The sequence below is a fragment of the Geotrypetes seraphini genome, chromosome 1, assembly GCF_902459505.1.
Source record: "Geotrypetes seraphini chromosome 1, aGeoSer1.1, whole genome shotgun sequence".
Taxonomy (NCBI): domain Eukaryota; kingdom Metazoa; phylum Chordata; class Amphibia; order Gymnophiona; family Dermophiidae; genus Geotrypetes; species Geotrypetes seraphini.
In genome coordinates, this window is record NC_047084.1 from 177,114,538 (window position 1) to 177,132,326 (window position 17,789).

At 45.1% G+C, this 17,789-nt stretch overlaps 1 protein-coding gene across 1 annotated transcript in view; it reads left to right on the top strand.

Moving 5' to 3' along the window:
• ANXA10 (annexin A10) overlaps nt 1-17,789 on the top strand; it is a 166,647-nt gene that overhangs the window by 138,032 nt on the left and 10,826 nt on the right. Inside the window, exons 9-10 of the mRNA XM_033958721.1 lie at nt 6,376-6,471; nt 9,656-9,714. Of these exons, the coding sequence (XP_033814612.1) occupies nt 6,376-6,471; nt 9,656-9,714 (155 nt within the window). The remainder of the gene's footprint in view (nt 1-6,375; nt 6,472-9,655; nt 9,715-17,789) is intronic.

Genomic DNA, 17,789 nt, shown 5'->3' on the forward strand with positions numbered 1-17,789 from the left:
AGCCAGTTGGGGATTGCTGCTAGCCCTGGGAATGTTAAAGAGGTATGGAGGAAGGAAAGGGGTGCACATGCAAGATAGTGGGGAGCGAGGAAGGAGTGGGGTGGTGGGAGGAGGATTGGTGCCGGTACCCCAAACCAAGATGGCACCCGGGGTGGACCGCCCTCCCCCTTACTACATCACTGGTACATCAACACTGAGCACCTAACTTAGGCCCCCTTTTATATGTTAGGGTTTTTATAGCAAGAATGTGAGCCTTAAACATAGAAACATAGAAACATAGAAAGATGACGGCAGATAAGGGCCATAGCCCATCAAGTCTGCCCACACTATTTACCCACCCTCTTAAATCTACTGACCCCCTAAAGAATAATTGTAATTATACTGTCACTCTACTTACCCGCTCATTCAGTCCTAGTGACCCTATCCCTTGGCATGACCTCGTAGGGATCCCACATAGGTATCCCATTTGTTCTTGAAGTCTGAGATGCTGCGTGCCTCGACCACCTGCACTGGAAGCTCGTTCCAATGCTCAATCACTCTCTCCGTGAAGAAGTACTTCCTGGTGTCTCCACGGAACTTCCCTCCCCTGAGCTTGAGCGGATATCCTCTTGTGGTCGAGGGTCCCCTGAGAAGAAAGATATCATCTTCCACCTCTACCCGTCCCGTGATGTACTTAAACGTCTCAATCATGTCTCCCCTCTCCCTACGCTCCTCGAGAGTGTAGAGCTGCAATTTGCTCAGTCTTTCTTCGTACGGGAGACCCTTTAGCCCCGAGACCATCCTGGTAGCCATCCGCTGAACCGATTCAACTCTGAGCACATCCTTACGGTAATGCGGCCTCCAGAATTGAACACAGTATTCCAGATGCGGTCTCACCATGGCTCTGTACAGTGGCATCATGACTTCAGGTTTCCTGTTGACGAAGCTTCTCTTGATACAGCCTATCATTTGCCGTGCTTTAGATGCAGCCTTCTCCACTTGAGTGGATGCTTTCATGTCCGCACTGATGATTACTCCTAAGTCTCGTTCTGCCGTGGTCCTGGCTAAAGTTTCTCCATTCAGGGTGTAAGTTCTGCAAGGATTTCCGTTGCCGAGATGCATGACCTTACATTTCTTGGCATTGAAGCCCAGCTGCCAGATCAAGGACCAACTTTCTAAAGTACGCAGGTCTTGCTCCATAGCATCCTGAAGATTATAGCCGTTTACTACATTGCATAGTTTGGCGTCATCAGCGAATAAGGTTACCTTGCCTTGGAGCCCTTGAGTCAGATCCCTAATGAATATGTTGAAGAGGAGTGGGCCCAGGACCGAACCCTGTGGCACTCCGCTGGTCACCTCTGACATTTTAGAAAGGGTACCGTTGACCACCACCCTCTGAAGTCTGCCACTAAGCCAATCTTTAACCCATGCAGTTAGAGTCTCTCCTAATCCCATAGATTTCATCTTGTTCAGCAGCCTGCGGTGTGGGACGCTGTCAAACGCTTTGCTGAAGTCCAGGTACACGACGTCCAGGGACTCTCCTGAGTCTAGTCTTCTTGTTACCCAGTCAAAGAAGCTTATTAGATTGGACTGGCATGACCTACCCTTGGTGAATCCATGTTGGCTGGGATCCCGGAGATTTCCCTCGTTCAGGATCGTATCTAATTTATACTTAATTAGTGTTTCCATGAGTTTGCACGCTATTGAGGTGAGGCTTACCGGTCTATAGTTCGCAGCCTCAGCCTTGCAACCCTTTTTATGTAGAGGAACGACGTTGGCTGTTTTCCAGTCCAACGGAACTTTCCCCGTACTTAGTGAGAGATTGAAGAGCACTGCCAACAGTTCTGCCAGGACATCTCTCAATTCTCTGAGCACTCTTGGGTGTAAATTGTCCGGTCCCATGGCCTTGTTTACCTTTAGCCTTGCCAGTTCGTTGTAGACGTCCCCAGGAGTGAACTCAAAGTTCTGAAACGGGTCATTCACGTCTTGTATTATCATCAACTGTGGTCCGTGTCCCGGTGCTTCGCAGGTGAAGACTGAGCAGAAATATTCATTTAGTAGTTCTGCTTTTTCTGAATCCGCCACCGCGTAGTTTCCGTCCGGTTGTCTAAGGCGTACTATACCGTCTGTGTTCCTTTTCCTATCGCTGATATACCTAAAGAAGGATTTGTCCCCTTTTTTAATGTTTTTTGCCAGAGTTTCTTCCACTCGACGTTTGGCCTCCCTAACTGCTGTTTTGACCGCTGCCGATCTGGTCTTATATTCTACTTTAGTTTCTCTTCTCTGGGTGCGTTTGTAGGAAAGAAATGCTTTTTTCTTCTCCTTAATGAGGAGTGAGATCTCTTCAGTGAACCATTGGGGTTTGTTGTTTCTTTGCCGTTTATCTACTGTCCCTTTGGGACAGTCAGGGAACTCTAAGTACTTTCTCTTCATCTTAATTAATCTTACTTAATGCATTTCTTCTATTTCTACTGTAAACCGCTTAGAACCTCACGGTACAGCGGTATATAAGAAATAAAATTATTATTATTATTATTATTATATCGCTGGCTGCTGCAGTAAAAGCTCCGATGCTCATAGAATTCCTGTGAGCTTCAGAGCTTTCACCACAGCGACCAGTGATAAAAAAAACCTCTGACGTGGCTTGACAAAAGAGAGCCTTAACTTCCCAGATTTAGCACTGCCTGTGGCTTGACCCATTTTAAGGCCCTTACAATTAGGTATTTTGTATAGATACTTGGGGATGGGGATGGGGTGGAAAAGTTTATTAAGCAGATCTAAGTGCCTATTTTGGGCGGCTAGCTGCAGGTAACCCGCTGAAACAGTGGGAAAAAAGTGTTCACCATGACCATTCACCACCCCATGGAGCGGTGAATGGCCTTGTCTCCACAGTTAAGGGAAGGAATGCGTGCAGTCACCGATCGCGCTCCCTCCTTCCTTACTAACGATTGCCACCACCACCGCTGTCCATCTGTCTGGGTACCTTCCTCCCTTCCCCTTACCTTCGTGGTGGGCGATTTCTAAATTTTCTTTCTACGAGCAGCTAGAGCCTTGAAGTTGCGTGTGACTGCCGGAAAGGTCTCCTCTGACGCAACTTCCAAAGGTACGGGGAAGAGAGGGAGAAAGGTAGGAAAGGTGGGGTGGAGAGGAACAGACGCTGAAGGGAACTAGGGGAAGGGAGAGAGGGATGGAGGGAAGGTGTGGTGGAGAGGAACAGACGCTGAAAAGGAACTGGGGAAAGGAGAGAGGGAGAGAGGGAAGGTGGGGTGGAGAGGAACAGATGCTGAAGTGAACTGGGGAAGGTGGGGTGGAGAGGAACAGATGATGAAGGGAAATGGGGAAGAGGGAGTAGGGAGAAGACGCTGAAGGGAAATGGGGAAGAGAGAGAGAGATCCCAGACTATGGAGGGAGCGGAGGGAAGAAGATGGGTGCCAGATCAATGGAGGGGGTCTGCTCCTAAACCTGCAGACCCTGAATCCAACTGGCATAACTGGACCGCCCTCTCCGAATCCACCTACCACTCCCTCGCCCCCCTTTCCACCAAATCCATCTCTTATCCTCGCAAAGCCCCCTAGTACCTCCCTTATCATAGAGAACTAAAGCAGAAATGTCGAGCCCTGGAGCGCAAATGGAAAAATTCTAACTCCCCTACAGACAAAAAATCCTGGAGAGCCAACATTAAGCACTATAATTCTACATTAAAAAAAGCAAGAAAGAACTTCTATGGCGAGAAAATCTCCAGATCCAATAACCAGAGTAGTACACTTTTCAAAATCTGGCGCTCTCTAACCTCCAAAAAAGACTCCACCTCTTTCCCCTCCTCTCCTTCAGCCGATGTTCTGGCAAATTTCTTCAATGATAAGGTCACTACCTTACGTTGCTCCTTCCCACCTGCAGTCTCCTACAACTCCCTGGTGCTCACTGACCCCAACCCTACTCTACCGGCCTCCAGCGCTATCCCAGCCGACAGACTCTGGGCTGCCTTCGACCAAGTATCCGATTCCATCATCCTCAAACTCTGTCTCAAAATGAAATCCTGCAATTGTTCTTTAGACCCTTTCCCCTCCTACCTCTACGAGGAAATACCCACTCAAGCCATCTCTTCCATTACCAAACTCCTAAACTCCGCTCTACATTCGGGCCTTTTCTCCCCAGAAATGGGCCATATCGCCTTAACCCCCCTATTGAAAAAACCCGACCTCGACCTTTCCACTCCATCCAGCTATCGCCCAATAGCAAATATCCCTCTCCTAACCAAGATGCTCGAGTCCATCATATCGACTCAACTCTCATCCTACCTAGAGAAATTCTCCATCCTCTTACCCTACCAATACGGCTTTCGTCCCAATTTCAGCACCGAATCCCTACTGACCTCCCTAATCTCCAAGGTCCAACAACTTCACTCCCGCAACAAGTTCGCTGTCCTCTTGCAATTTGACCTCTCTGCTGCTTTCGACGTTGTTCATCACGACATTCTACTTTACCAACTTTCCGAGATTGGCATCACCTCCACTGTCCTTGAATGGTTCTCAAAATTCCTTCGTTCCCGCTCCTACATTGTCAACATGAATGGTACCTCTTCCTCCCCCTGGACACCAATCTGTGGAGTCCCGCAAGGTTCACCTCTTTCTCCTATCCTCTTCAACATTTATATGTCCTCCCTAAAACTCCTCCATCTATCCCCCCTTGAAACAATTTACACCTATGCGGATGACATCCTTGTCCTTCTCGAGACCGACTCGAACCTCACTGATCTCCCATTGAACATATCCTCCTGTATCTCAAACCTCCAATCTTGGGCCCACACCGTCCAAATGAAATTGAATGAATCCAAGACAAAACTACTTTGGCTTGGCCCAAAATTAGCTCAGCTACCCCCCTCAATCTCACTGCCTTCCGGCTCCTCTCTGCAGCTCGAATTCTCCAGCAAGGTCCTGGGCGTTATCATTGATTCTACTCTGTCCTTCAACGATCACCTCAACTCCCTGGTAAAAAAATGCTATTTCAGCCTTCACATGCTGAGGTCAGTAAGATCCTGTTTCCATCAAAAACATTTTGCCGTTCTCGTCCAAGCCATCATCCTCTCCAGACTGGACTATTGCAATTCCATCTTCATATGCCTAACGAAGAAAAACCTCCACAGACTCCAGCGGATCCAAAATGCCGCGGCCAAGCTTATCTTTGCTAAAAGTAAATTCGATCACGTCTCTCCACTCCTTTCCAAGCTCCACTGGCTTCCAATAACTTCCAGAGTCCACTTCAAATGCATCAGCCTAACCTTCAAGATCCTCCACGGCATCCTTCCTCCATTAATTCCACTTTCCTGGAATTCCTCGAATCTTAGTACCTCCAGACCTACCCAAAAATCGAAACTATCTTTCCCCTCACTAAAAGGCATTTCCCACCCAGGAAAACTGGGGACTTCCCTCTTCTTCAGATTCACCGAGCTCTGGAATAACCTCACCTCCCCCCTTCGGAACCTGAGTGCTCTCCAACCCTTCCGCAAACATCTGAAAACCTGGCTTATCTCTAAAATCTAACTTCTCCCTCCTCTCTGACATTCTAGCTCTCTAACATTCTTCTTCCCTCCGATCTTTATCTAACCCTTTCCCTGGAGTTCCTTTCTTATTACAATCCCTGTAAACCGTGCCGAGCTCCACGACCATGGAGATGGCGCGGTATAAAAACCTAAGGTTTAGTTTAGTTTAGTTTAGTTTAGAGGGAAAGATGGAAGGGACAGGCACAGTAATAGAGCATAAGGAAGAGGCAGAGAGAAGGCAGACCGTGGATGGAAGGAAATGAATGAGGAGAAGATGAGGAAAGCAGAAACCAGACAACAAAGGTAGAAAAAAAAATTATATTTATTTATTTATTTTTTTTTTGCTTTAGGATAAAGTAGCATATTTAGTTGTGTTGATAAACATTTATAAACAAAGCCCTGCCAGCTGACATCTCTTTCTCTAGTTCAGCAGCCAGAACTTTGATTTATAAAATGACAATTGTACAGAATATTGTTTCTTTTTATACTTTAATAAAATAAGTTCAGTGTAAAACTATTTGAGGCTTGTGTGGATGGGATCAGATGGTTTGCGGAGATGGGGCGGGGACAGGGACCGAGCTCACGGGGATGGGACGGGGACCGAGCTCATGGGGACGGGATAGGGATGGGGACCGAGCTCACGGGGACAGGATGGGGATGAGCTCATGGGGACAGGGCGGAGACAGGGACAAAGTTTTGCCCCATGTCATTTCAACAACACAAGGTCCTCAAAATTGCTCACAAATTTATTTTCCTTAAAACAATTTTCTTGTGAAAAGTAAAAAAATAGATATCTATTTTGCCCACTATTCATGATTCAGACAGTTCACATATCTTTTTGATTTATTTTGTTTAAGTTTTCCAGGAGTTCCAAAATATCTCTGGACAAGACATAGTAGATGCCTTGAATGAATGCTATGATGGATACCTTCTAGATCTACTGGTTGCAATAGGTATTTATTTATTTTTTTATTTATAACATTTCTTTTCTGCTTATAACCTAAGCAGATTATAATAAAACAAACACAAAGGGCTGGATTCTGTATAGGACACCCAGTCTCAGAAGTGGCTTTTGAGAATCACACATGGGCATCCTATAGAGAATCACATCTGTCCTCACAGACAGACCACCTAAGCCCACCTAATAACACGATTCTCTAACCGGCATCCATGTCACAGGTGCCGGTTAAAAACTGGGTTGCCGCTGAGCTTATCACGGCAAGAGATCTCCGTGCTGCGATAAGTTTAGCGGCAACCCGTCCCCCGTTCCCGAAGATTACCGGCATCAGGGATGCTCAGCCCCTCCTGCCCGAACCTCCCCCACCCCTTGTACATCGCTGGCAGGAGAGAAGCCCAGTCTCTCCTGTCAGAACCTCCCCTGAATATCCCGGGCATCCCCCCTGTAGTGGATCTCTAAAACATCCTCGCACTGTAATATATCTGTAAGCATCCTGCTCTGTACGAAACTGTTCTCCATAAATTGTACTGAAAGTCACCTTGAAGCTTTGTAGACATAGCACAACTCATAAATCCCAGATTAGATTAGATCCCCCTCTCTATGGTTCACTACACTGCCCACCAGGCTACTCCAGACACCTTCTTGCTGCTCTACTAGGATGTCCCATAATATCTGAAGCTGTCATAATATCTGAAGCTGTCATGCATTGTTTCTTTCACATCTTTGAAGGGTAGCGGGGCCATGCCTTTATCCTTCCAGTGCTTATCTGGTCAGTTTAGGTAACTTTTTGGCACTTAGACTCAGTGAAAACCAGTCTATCTCCGAACATCCAAATGACACCCTGGATGTCTTGAAAAAAGGTTTGATGATTCCTGTAAGACTTTCAGATTTTATGATGAAGTTCCCTAGTGGTTGGAGGAAGATGTTGAAAAGCAGGGGTGACATAGCTGATCCCTGTGGTACTCCTATGCCTGTTTCTTTCTAGTTGTAATTTTACAAAGTGGATGCCAACATTTATGTAATGAATATGCCTGTAAATGACTAGAATCCCAGCATATGCATATGTAAGTGTGCACATATGTGTGTAAATGTCAAAAATCCAGTTGCACCATACTCTGTAAATATGCAGATATCTTGCATAGCGCATATTTTACAGGTGGGCACACACATGGGCAGAGTCTAGGCAGAGCATGGGCGGAACCCACATTTATACACATGGGGCAGATTCTGAAAATGATGCCATAAGTTAGGAAGCTTTAGGTGCCCGATCACCGCCTAACTTAATTGTCTTAATTGGTTTAAATCAGCACACCAATTGACTACGCTGATTAAAATCAATTAAAATCTCATTAAAAATAATTTAGCAGACACTGGAAACACATCAACAGAGTCACCTAGTGGTGCTCAAGGTCAAAGTAGGCATGATTTGAGCCAGAAATAACTTTAGGCGCTTTTAGGCATGAGTCTCCATCAAAGGTAGGCACCGATAATGTAGGCCTTTAAAACCCTGGCCTACCTAACTTGCACCTACCTTTAATGGGAGCTACGATTCTACAAACGACACTGTAGCACAATCGGCATGCGATCAACACTGTTTTTGTAAGCAGATGCCAATTATGGTGCTGTTTGCAGAATCGTGACCCATTCTGCCTGATATTCAGCACTATTTAACTGGCCAGGAAAGGCTCCTGACCACTTAAATAGCATTTCGTTGGCTAAGCGCTGATATTCAGCAGGGATACCGGCTATCTCTGCTGAATGTTAGCGCTTAGTGGATACAAATTAATTGGTTCTAGTGCGCAATAGCTGCTGATTTTAAATGCTGACCAGCCAAGTTTAGTGGCCAAATTGGAATGCAGAGATAGCTGGTCTTATCTTTGGCCACTATGACTTCACTGGCCAATGCTAGGGAAAACACGGATATGTCTTCTCTTTAGAGGACTGTCCAGTTGCCTGAATGGATTTCCAAAACCCGGCAATTTGTCTAGGTTTTAGAAGTCCCCAAGCTCGGGGCCGCATGTGCACAGGCACGTGACATTATTGCATCAACTCTGTGCAGAGGCCCTCCAGACCTTGGGGAAGGAGACAGGAGGTTTGGCTGGGGGGGGGGGCAGGTGTCCCCTTTTTATAAAGAGGAAATCTGGCAACTCTAGCCAATGCTTAAAATCAACTTAGCTGACTAAATAGACCATATATTCAATTCCAGTGGCATTGAATATCCGGGCTTAGCGCCAACCACAGGAGTTAGCCGGCCTCCTTCCCATTGGCCCCATAATTTATCAAATACTATAAGTTGCAGGTGTATGTCTGGCATTTAGGCACAAGCATTTACACCAGCTGGCATAAATGCTTGTGTCTGCTTTACTTTATAGACCACTGTAGGTTCCAAATAGGATAGATTCTTCAAACTACGGGGAACCACAAGCACAAGAGGGCACTCGGAGAAACTGGAAGGGTACAAGTTTAGAACCAATGCCAGGAGGTTCTTCTTCACACAGAGGGTTGTGGACACATGGAACGCACTCCCGGAGGAAGTGGTCGGGCAGAGTACGCTACGGGGATTCAAAGAGGGATTGGATGGATTTCTGAAGGATAGGGGGATTGAGGGATACAGAAAATGGTAGATATGAGTATGGAAAGAGTATAGATAAAAACAAGGGGGCTATAGGGCTAAATCAAGATAACCTGACTTTTCATGAACCTGATGGGCCGCCGCGGGTGCGGACTGCTGGGCGTGATGGACCTCTGGCCTGACCCAGTGGAGACAAATTCTTATGTTCTTATGTACCTCCTGTAGACAACTATTTCTAGGTGCCCTGTTATAGGGTTCTCTCTACATGCTCAAGGTTTATGACTAGAAATATGCCCCTCATGATGTTCTCTGCAATGTGCTCAGGAGTCCGCCATCTATGTAGTATATTATAATAACAGTCACCAAAGGTAGGTGGATCCCCAGAAGTCCCACAGAACTTACTTACTACTCTCAATTGAAATTGCAATAGTGCTACATTACTCTCTATGAAAGGAACATGGGTGGAGGAGTCTCATGCACTTTAGAGGGAACAGTGAACCTCCCCATGGTACAAATAAATAAACGATTCCAAAATATTTATATTTAGAAAATTCCATACATGCAATGTTAACCTCTCTCTCTGTTGTAATATGTTTATGTCTTATAGTCCTCTGTGTTCGAGACAAACCATCCTACTTTGCTTACAGGCTTCACAATGCGATTCATGTAAGTGTTTTTTCATGGTCTTCTAGCTGTGATTAGTCATGATGGAGCCCTTTTACAAAACTACAGTAGTGACGCACCAGAGCCCAAAGGAATTGAGTGCATTTACCATGGCAGCATCACTGCCACGGCTTTGTAAAAGGAGCCTTATGTTAGGGTTACTAGACGTTAGGATTTCCTCGGACATGTCTTCCTTTTCGAGGACATGTCCGGGGGTCCAGGCGGCTTTTCAAAACCCGACACTTTGTTCGGGTTTTGAAAAGCTTCCCGTCAAAATCGCATCGGAAAGGGGAATGTACGTGTGCGTGATGTCATTGCCTCACGTCCGCGTATGCGCAGATGCCTTCTGGGGGCAGGGCTACGTGGCAGAACGGGGCGTGACACAAGCAGAACAGGGTAGAACTAGGCAGGCCAGGGAGCGTGGAAAGTCTGGTAACCCTACCTTATGTGCACTACTCATTCATAGTTTTCTCCCCTCTAAACAGAATGGAAAGAGTTGTAGATGAATCAAGGCCCTCATTTTGTGTTATCTGCATGATCTGTGGCTTAATCTGGCATCAATAACTATTAAAACTGTGTCTGTGAAAATTCCTTAGGTAGCCATAGAAAATTCCAGGACTCTGCTTAATGTGAATGGTTGTGACATTTAATTGATTTGCTTCATTTAAATTCATTTTTTGAAAATCTGATGTGACTTCATCCTATGAGAGAAAAAGCTCAATGAATTACCACATTATAAGGACATTAGCTCCATCTAGTGGCTACAAAGCAATTCCAAGAATTTGTACTTTTTTTTTTTTACTTATGTAACAGCCCTCCTCTGCAATTCACTCTTTGGAACCCCATTTTTGCTCTTTTATTTTGTTAAATTCTTTGATATGGCAAATGAAGGGTGGTAAACCAACTACCCTAAAATCATAAATAAACAAAATGACATTTCCTTGAATGCTCTCAGGAGGAAAATACTACTAGAGCAACCCTCCCTGCAACCTTTTCAACAGAACAGGAGAAAACAAATGTTTTTAAAAAATATTTACGGAATAAAAATTCTCAGTACTGTGGCCAGCCCATCTGGATTTTTCCAGATGTAGCTATGTCCACACAACTACATCGTAAGGAATTTCATAAGGATAAAGTTACTTCCTTGGGAGATAATTTTTTTTCTTCAATTTCCTTGCAAATGTGTAATAACTTTACAATCTATAATAATAAAATGCTAAGTGCGCATATACACTCTTACCAGCGTGCTCCCTGAGATCTGATCTGTCGGGCTGTGGCCGGTAGGAGTGCACATGCACGCCATACAAGCCTCCCTGCTCTCCACCTCGCGCCGTTGCAGTGGGTCCTCTCACAAGACGCACCTGCGTCGGAGAAGGATTCCAACGAAGGCGGCGACCGTGAGGGGAGCCACCGTGGCACCTTCAAAATTAAAAATAAACTTTGGGCAGAAATGGCCCCACACTCGCGGCTCGGCTTCAGGCACGCAAGGTGGCTGTTGGCGCCTGCAAGCCGCGGCAGCTGCTTGCTCTATAGAGGAAGGGCTGCTATTGCGCTGTCTTTGCTGCTGCTCTTTACAGAGTTTCTTAGTTGAGGTTCCCTGGCAGCATCGGGCAATGACTCCTTCATTGCTCTCATTCGAGGATACGAATGCAACTTTGATGTGAAGATCAGTGGGTGGCAAACGTGTTGATTGTGAGCTGCTGAATTATGGATGTTGTTACTGCTGACAGAGGGGAGCAGGGAAGGGGTGTTGCTGGACAGGGGAATTCAGGGAGGATGGAAGGAGCAGGAGAGAGACAGGACAGAGGGGGGTGCGAAGAAAAAGGAAGGGAGGCCTACTGCTGGACAGGGGGAACAGGAAAGAGGTGCTGCTGGACAGGGGGGAAGGAAAAGGAAGGGAGGCCTACTGCTGGACAGGGGGAACAGGAAAGAGGCTGCTGGACAGGGGGGCAGGAAAAGAAAGGGAGGTCTACTGCTGGACAGGGGGAACAGGAAAGAGGTGCTGCTGGACAGGGGGGCAGGAAAAGGAAGGGAGGCCTACTGCTGGACAGGGGGAACAGGAAAGAGGTGCTGATGGACAGTGGAAGAGGTGCTGATGGACAGGTATTACCTGATTGTAAAAACCGCTTAGATAACCTTGATAAGCGGTATATCAAATCCTAATAAACTTGAATAAACTTGAAACTTGAAAAAGGATGGGGGGCCTACTGCTGGACAGGGGGAGCAGGAAAGAGGTGCTGCTGGACAGGGGGGGAGGTAAAACAAAGGGAGAAGGGCTGCTGCTGCTGGATAAAGGGAGCAATGAAGGGGTGGTGGTGGACAAAGAGGAGGTAAAAGGAAGGGAGAATGGACAGAGAGAGCAGGCAAGGGGTGGTGGTGGACAGCCGAGGAAAAAGAAAGAAAGAAAGACAGAAATACAGAAAGCGGCTAAGGAGAGAGAGAGAAAGAAATAAAGACAGACACACATATATTCTAACACCCGTTAATGTAACGGGCTATAAGACTAGTCTATTATATTTATTTTGAGATATTCTTGATTGAAAAATAAGTTTCTGTAGTGGGGTATGGGATATATGGGATGTGTTAAATATATAAGGAAGTGCTGGTGTGAATAGGAGATAGAGTCCATATTTCTAGCTTATCCAGAATAGAAACATAGAAACATAGAAAAAGACGGCAGAAAAGGGCTATAGCCCACCAAGTCTGCCCATTCCAATTATCCGCCCCCCAGAGTTTACTCCCCTAGAGATCCCACGTGAATATCCCATTTCCTCTTAAAATCCGTCATGCTGCTGGCCTTAATCACCTGCGATGGGAGTCTATTCCAATGATCCACCACTCTCTCGGTGAAGAAGTACTTTCTGGAGTCGCTACGAAATTTCCCTCCCCTGATTTTCATCGGATGCCCTCTGGTGTTTGAGGGTCCCATGAGACTGAAGAGATCATCTTCCGACTCGATGCGTCCCGTGATGTACTTATACGTTTCAATCATGTCTCCCCGTTCTCTTCTTTCCTCAAGTGAGTACAGCTGCAACTTTTTTAGTCTTTCTTCATACGTGAGATCCTTGAGCCCCAAGACCATCCTTGTCGCCATTCGTTGAACCGACTCAATCCTTAGTATGTCTTTACGGTAGTGTGGTCTCCAGAACTGAACACAGTACTCCAAGTGAGGCCTCACCATGGATCTGTATAACGGCATCATTACTTCAGGTCTCCTGCTGACAAAACCTCTGCGGATGCAACCCATCATCTGTCTTGCCCTGGAGGAAGCCTTTTCCACTTGATTGGCAGCCTTCATATCTTCACTAATAATCACCCCTAGATCGCGTTCTACAGTGGTCTTAACCAATGTTTCTCCATTCAGTACATAAGTTCTACGCGGATTACTCTTGCCCAGGTGCATTATCTTGCATTTTTTAGCATTGAAGCCTAGCTGCCAAGTAGTTGACCATCTTTCCAGCAGTAGTAGATCATGTGTCATATTGTCAGGTAATACGCTTTTGCCTACTATGTTGCAAAGTTTGGCGTCATCAGCAAACAGTGCAACCCTTCCTTTAAGTCCTTGCGTCATATCTCTTATGAATAAATTAAATAGAATCGGGCCCAGGACTGAGCCCTGGGGCACCCCACTGATCACGTCCGACGCCTTGGATGGGGTACTGTTCACCACCACCCTTTGAAGTCTACCGCTCAGCCAATCCCCAACCCAGGTAGTTAGAGTGTCTCCCAACCCCATCGTTTTCAACTTGTTCAATAGCCTTCTGTGTGGGACGCTATCAAATGCCTTAATGAAATCCAAATATACCACGTCCAGTGATTCTCCGGCATCCAGTTGTCTAGTAACCCAGTCAAAAAAGCTAATCAGATTAGATTGGCATGATCTACCCTGGGTGAACCCGTGTTGGTGGGGGTCACGTAGGTTATCCTCGTTTAAGATTGTGTCAAGATTCTGTTTAATCAGAGTTTCCATGAGTTTACACACTACAGATGTGAGACTCACTGGTCTGTAGTTTGCTGTCTCTGTCCTGCAGCCCTTTTTGTGGAGTGGAACTACGTTAGCTGTTTTCCAGTCCAAGGGGACTCTTCCTGTGTGTAAGGAAAGATTGAAAAGCACAGATAATGGTTCCGCCAGGACTTCGCTCAATTCCCTGAGCACCCTGGGATGTAGGTTGTCCGGTCCCATGGCCTTGTTTACTTTGAGTCTTGATAGTTCGTTGTAGACGCTACTAGGCGTAAACTCAAAATCCTGAAACGGGTCTTTCTGGTTATCTCCCGTCTGAAGTTGTGGACCAGCTCCTGGTGCTTCACAGGTGAAGACTGAACAGAAGTATTCGTTTAGTAGGTTTGCCTTGGCAGAATCTGATTCTGCAAAGTTACCGTCCGATTGCTTCAGCCGTTCTATCCCAACTTTGTTTCTTTTCCTGTCACTAATATAGCTAAAGAAAGTTTTATCCCCTTTCTTAATATTCCGTGCTAGCTCTTCTTCCATTCGGAGTTTGGCCTCTCTGACTTCTTTTTTGACAGATTTAGCTCTGTCTAGGTAGTCCTTTTTCGCCCCTGGTACCCTAAATGTTTGTAGGTGATGAATGCTTCCTTTTTCTTCTTAACTAGGTCCGAAATTTCTTTAGTGAACCATCGGGGTCTTTTGGTTCTCCTGCTTTTACTTACTGTTCTTATGTATCGGTTTGTAGCTTCATGTAGGATAGACTTCAGAGACGACCACATATCCTCTAAATTGTCAGATTTTGTTTGTTTATATAGCTCCTGATGGACGAAATCTCCCATATGGTTGAAGTCCATGCCTGTAAAGTTGAGAACCCTTGTTGCTGTGGTTGACTTAGAGAAACCTTTCCTGAGGTTGAGCCATATCATATTATGGTCGCTGGAGGCCAGTGTATCACCCACCGAGACATCTAAGACGCTATCCCCGTTAGTGAGTACCAGGTCCAGTATCGCCTGGTCCCTGGTGGGTTCCAGCACCATTTGCTTGAGATGTGCACCCTTTATGGAGGTTAATATTCTTTTACTGCTACCTGTAGTTGCCGTGAGTGTGTTCCAATCTATATCGGGCATGTTGAAGTCTCCCAGCACTACTGTGTCCTCGTGTAGTGTGATGTTCTCTATGTCTTCGATTAATTCCATGTCTTTGTTTTCCTGTTGCCTGGGAGGTCTGTATATCACACCAAGGTAAAGGCATTTTTCATTCCCTCTGGCCAGGTTCACCCAGAGTGATTCCCCGGTGTATCCTACATCTATGATTCTGGTAGTTTTGATGCTTTCCCTGGTGTATAGCGCTACACCTCCTCCCAATTTACCTTCCCTGTCACAACGAAGTAGGTTGTAGCCCGGTATACTGCAGCCAAGTTGATCTTTTCAAAACGCAAATCTGACCATGTCTCCCCACTCCTGTCCAATATTCACTGGCTCCCAGTGATTTCCAGAATCCATTTCAAATGCTCCTGCCTGGCTTTTAAGATCATTCACGGCATCCTTCCTCCCCTAATCCCACTATCCTTTAACTCCTCGAGTCCTGACTACACCAGACCCACCCAAAGATATAAACTATCCTTCCCCTCTCTACACGATATTCTATATGCAGGTAAACTGGGAAAATCTCTTCTCTTCAAAATCACAGGTCTCTGGAACGACCTTACTATCCCTCTGCGGAACCTGGGCTCTCTCCAACTATTCCGCAAGCAACTGAAAACTCAGCTTTTCTCTAACATGTAATTCTATTTTCCCCCTTACTCTTCCATTCTATATATAAGCTCATGTAAACCTTTTCCTTTCTCTTCTTATATTTTAAGTTCTTGTAAACCATGCCGAGCTCCACTTCCATGGAGAGAATGCCATATATAAACTTAAGGTTTAGTTTAGTTTAATATTTGATTAAGTAATTTCTTGTTGTCCCTTCTCATTGATGTGGACTATGTACATTCAGTTACTTTATTTCATTTGAAGTAAGTAATTAAATAATGATAGTCTTAATGCATGTAAATAGCATAGGGTGCAGACCCCAAAGTCCTCCATTTTGGCCCTCAAACAGTTAGCTGAAATACTCTTCAAATCCTGTAAATGTGTTAATTTCAATCTTACCCCACTGCAAACAATCTCTAAAGTGTGTTACTCGGGTGTCTCATTTATGGAATTTGCTACTGCTGACAATCCAAAATAAAGTGAGTCTTTAAAGTATATCCTTGAAGAGTTGTAGAATCAATATTAGCATTAATTTTTAATGTTTAATACCCAATCCAAACAAGAAGTCAAAGCGGTTTACAAAATTAGTGGCATATGTAAGTTTGAAATCTTTTGGTGGCCCTCACAACTTTCTCATATTCACACTGTGACCCTATAAACAATGTTGGAGACCACTGCATTAAGGGCTAGATTCAGTTTATAGTACCTGAAAAATTGGCACAAAAAAAAAAACAGTACTGAATGGCATTATATAAAGGACGCTCAACTAACACCAGGTGTAAAATCCCAGCACGCAAGTTGGGTGTGAATTATTTATTTATTTCATTTTCTATCATGTTCTCCCCAACAATGGATGGATTATAGGACTGTATACATAATATACAGTCAAGACAGGTTACATTTTGCCATACTTATAATGCGTGTTCATCCTAACTTGACATATACAGAGGATCCTGTATACATTTATTTCTTTTTTATTTTTTATACGGCAGTAGTCAAGGGATTAGGTGAACAGGTAAGTTTTTAATGCTTTTCTAAAGTTCAAGTCTTTTGAGGGATTTGATCTGCGGGGGCAGTTGATTTCAGTAGTTTGGTAAGAAATGGGAGTAGGATCGTCATCTGGTGTTCTGTAGTTGAAAAGCATGACCAGGGGGTATTTGGAGGTGTGTTTCCTCCTGGGAGCAGAGTGGTCTGTTCAGCACGTTTGTAGAAAGCTTAGTTGACGTAGTCTGGCGCCATGTTGTGCAGGGATTTGTAGGCTAGTATTAAGCCCTTAAAGACACAGCGTTTAGCTATGATAATAGCACCTGGGAGACAGGGTCGTGGGCATGAAGGTTCTTTAGAAGTCTGATTGCTGCATTTTGTACATGTTTGAGATGCTGTACAGTATATTCTTTGCTGTAAGACCCTTGAATAGCGCATCATAGTAGTTCATGCAGGAGGGGATGAAGCATAGATATGTTGAAGTGAGATTCTGAGAAGTAGTTCATTATTTTTTGGAATTGTCGCAAGTAGTAGAATGAGGAGAGATATGGTTGGAAAGTGATAGATAGGAATATCCATAAGCTGCATGCATGGTCCTTTGCAGTTATGGTAGTTGATTCCCAGAGCAGAGTGGGTCAGATGCATGTGAAATGCTCTTTGTGAATCCAAAGGAGTTCCATTTTGGAGGCATCCAGTTGCAATTTGTTGATGGACATCCAGTTTTTGATTTCCGAGAGGCAGTTCATGAGTTTTGTAATCTGGGAGTTGCAGATTTCTCTCATTGGTAGATACAGTTGGATGTCATTGGGAGTGAATCTGGATTTGGTGTTTGTGGGCTATGTCTAGGATGGGTCTAATGTAGAGATTAAATAATAGAGGGGTAGTAGAGCCCCTTGGGGAACACCATATTTGATTGGTTTTGATTCTGATAGGGTCGTGTTGAGTAGTACTTGATTGTTCTGAGATCAGTCAATAATAGAGCACTTCTATGTGATCTGAATAAAAGATGATGTTTTTAATAAGTGCATTTATTTTGATAATGCATTGGTTACTTAGAAGTTATGAAGGTTTAAAGGAGCCCACACCGCCTTAACAAGGTTTTATAACCATTGCTTGATCTCTCAGACACAGCACCTTCAGTGATAACTTTTCACAAGTAATTTCAGAAAGAATTTAGGGCAGTGGTATTCAATGGCAGCGCGCGGAGCAGTATTCAATGGCAGCCTTCTGGGCAGCCTGCACACCTGTCAGGGGTTCCACCCCCCCCCCCCCTCTCTATGCAGGATCCACTCTTCGAGCTGCCAGCAGCATGAGTGAGGTAAACACACTGCCTTTGGTGGCTCAGAAGCTTTCCCTCTGCTACTGCTTCCTGTCCCCACATAGATAGGAAGCAGTAG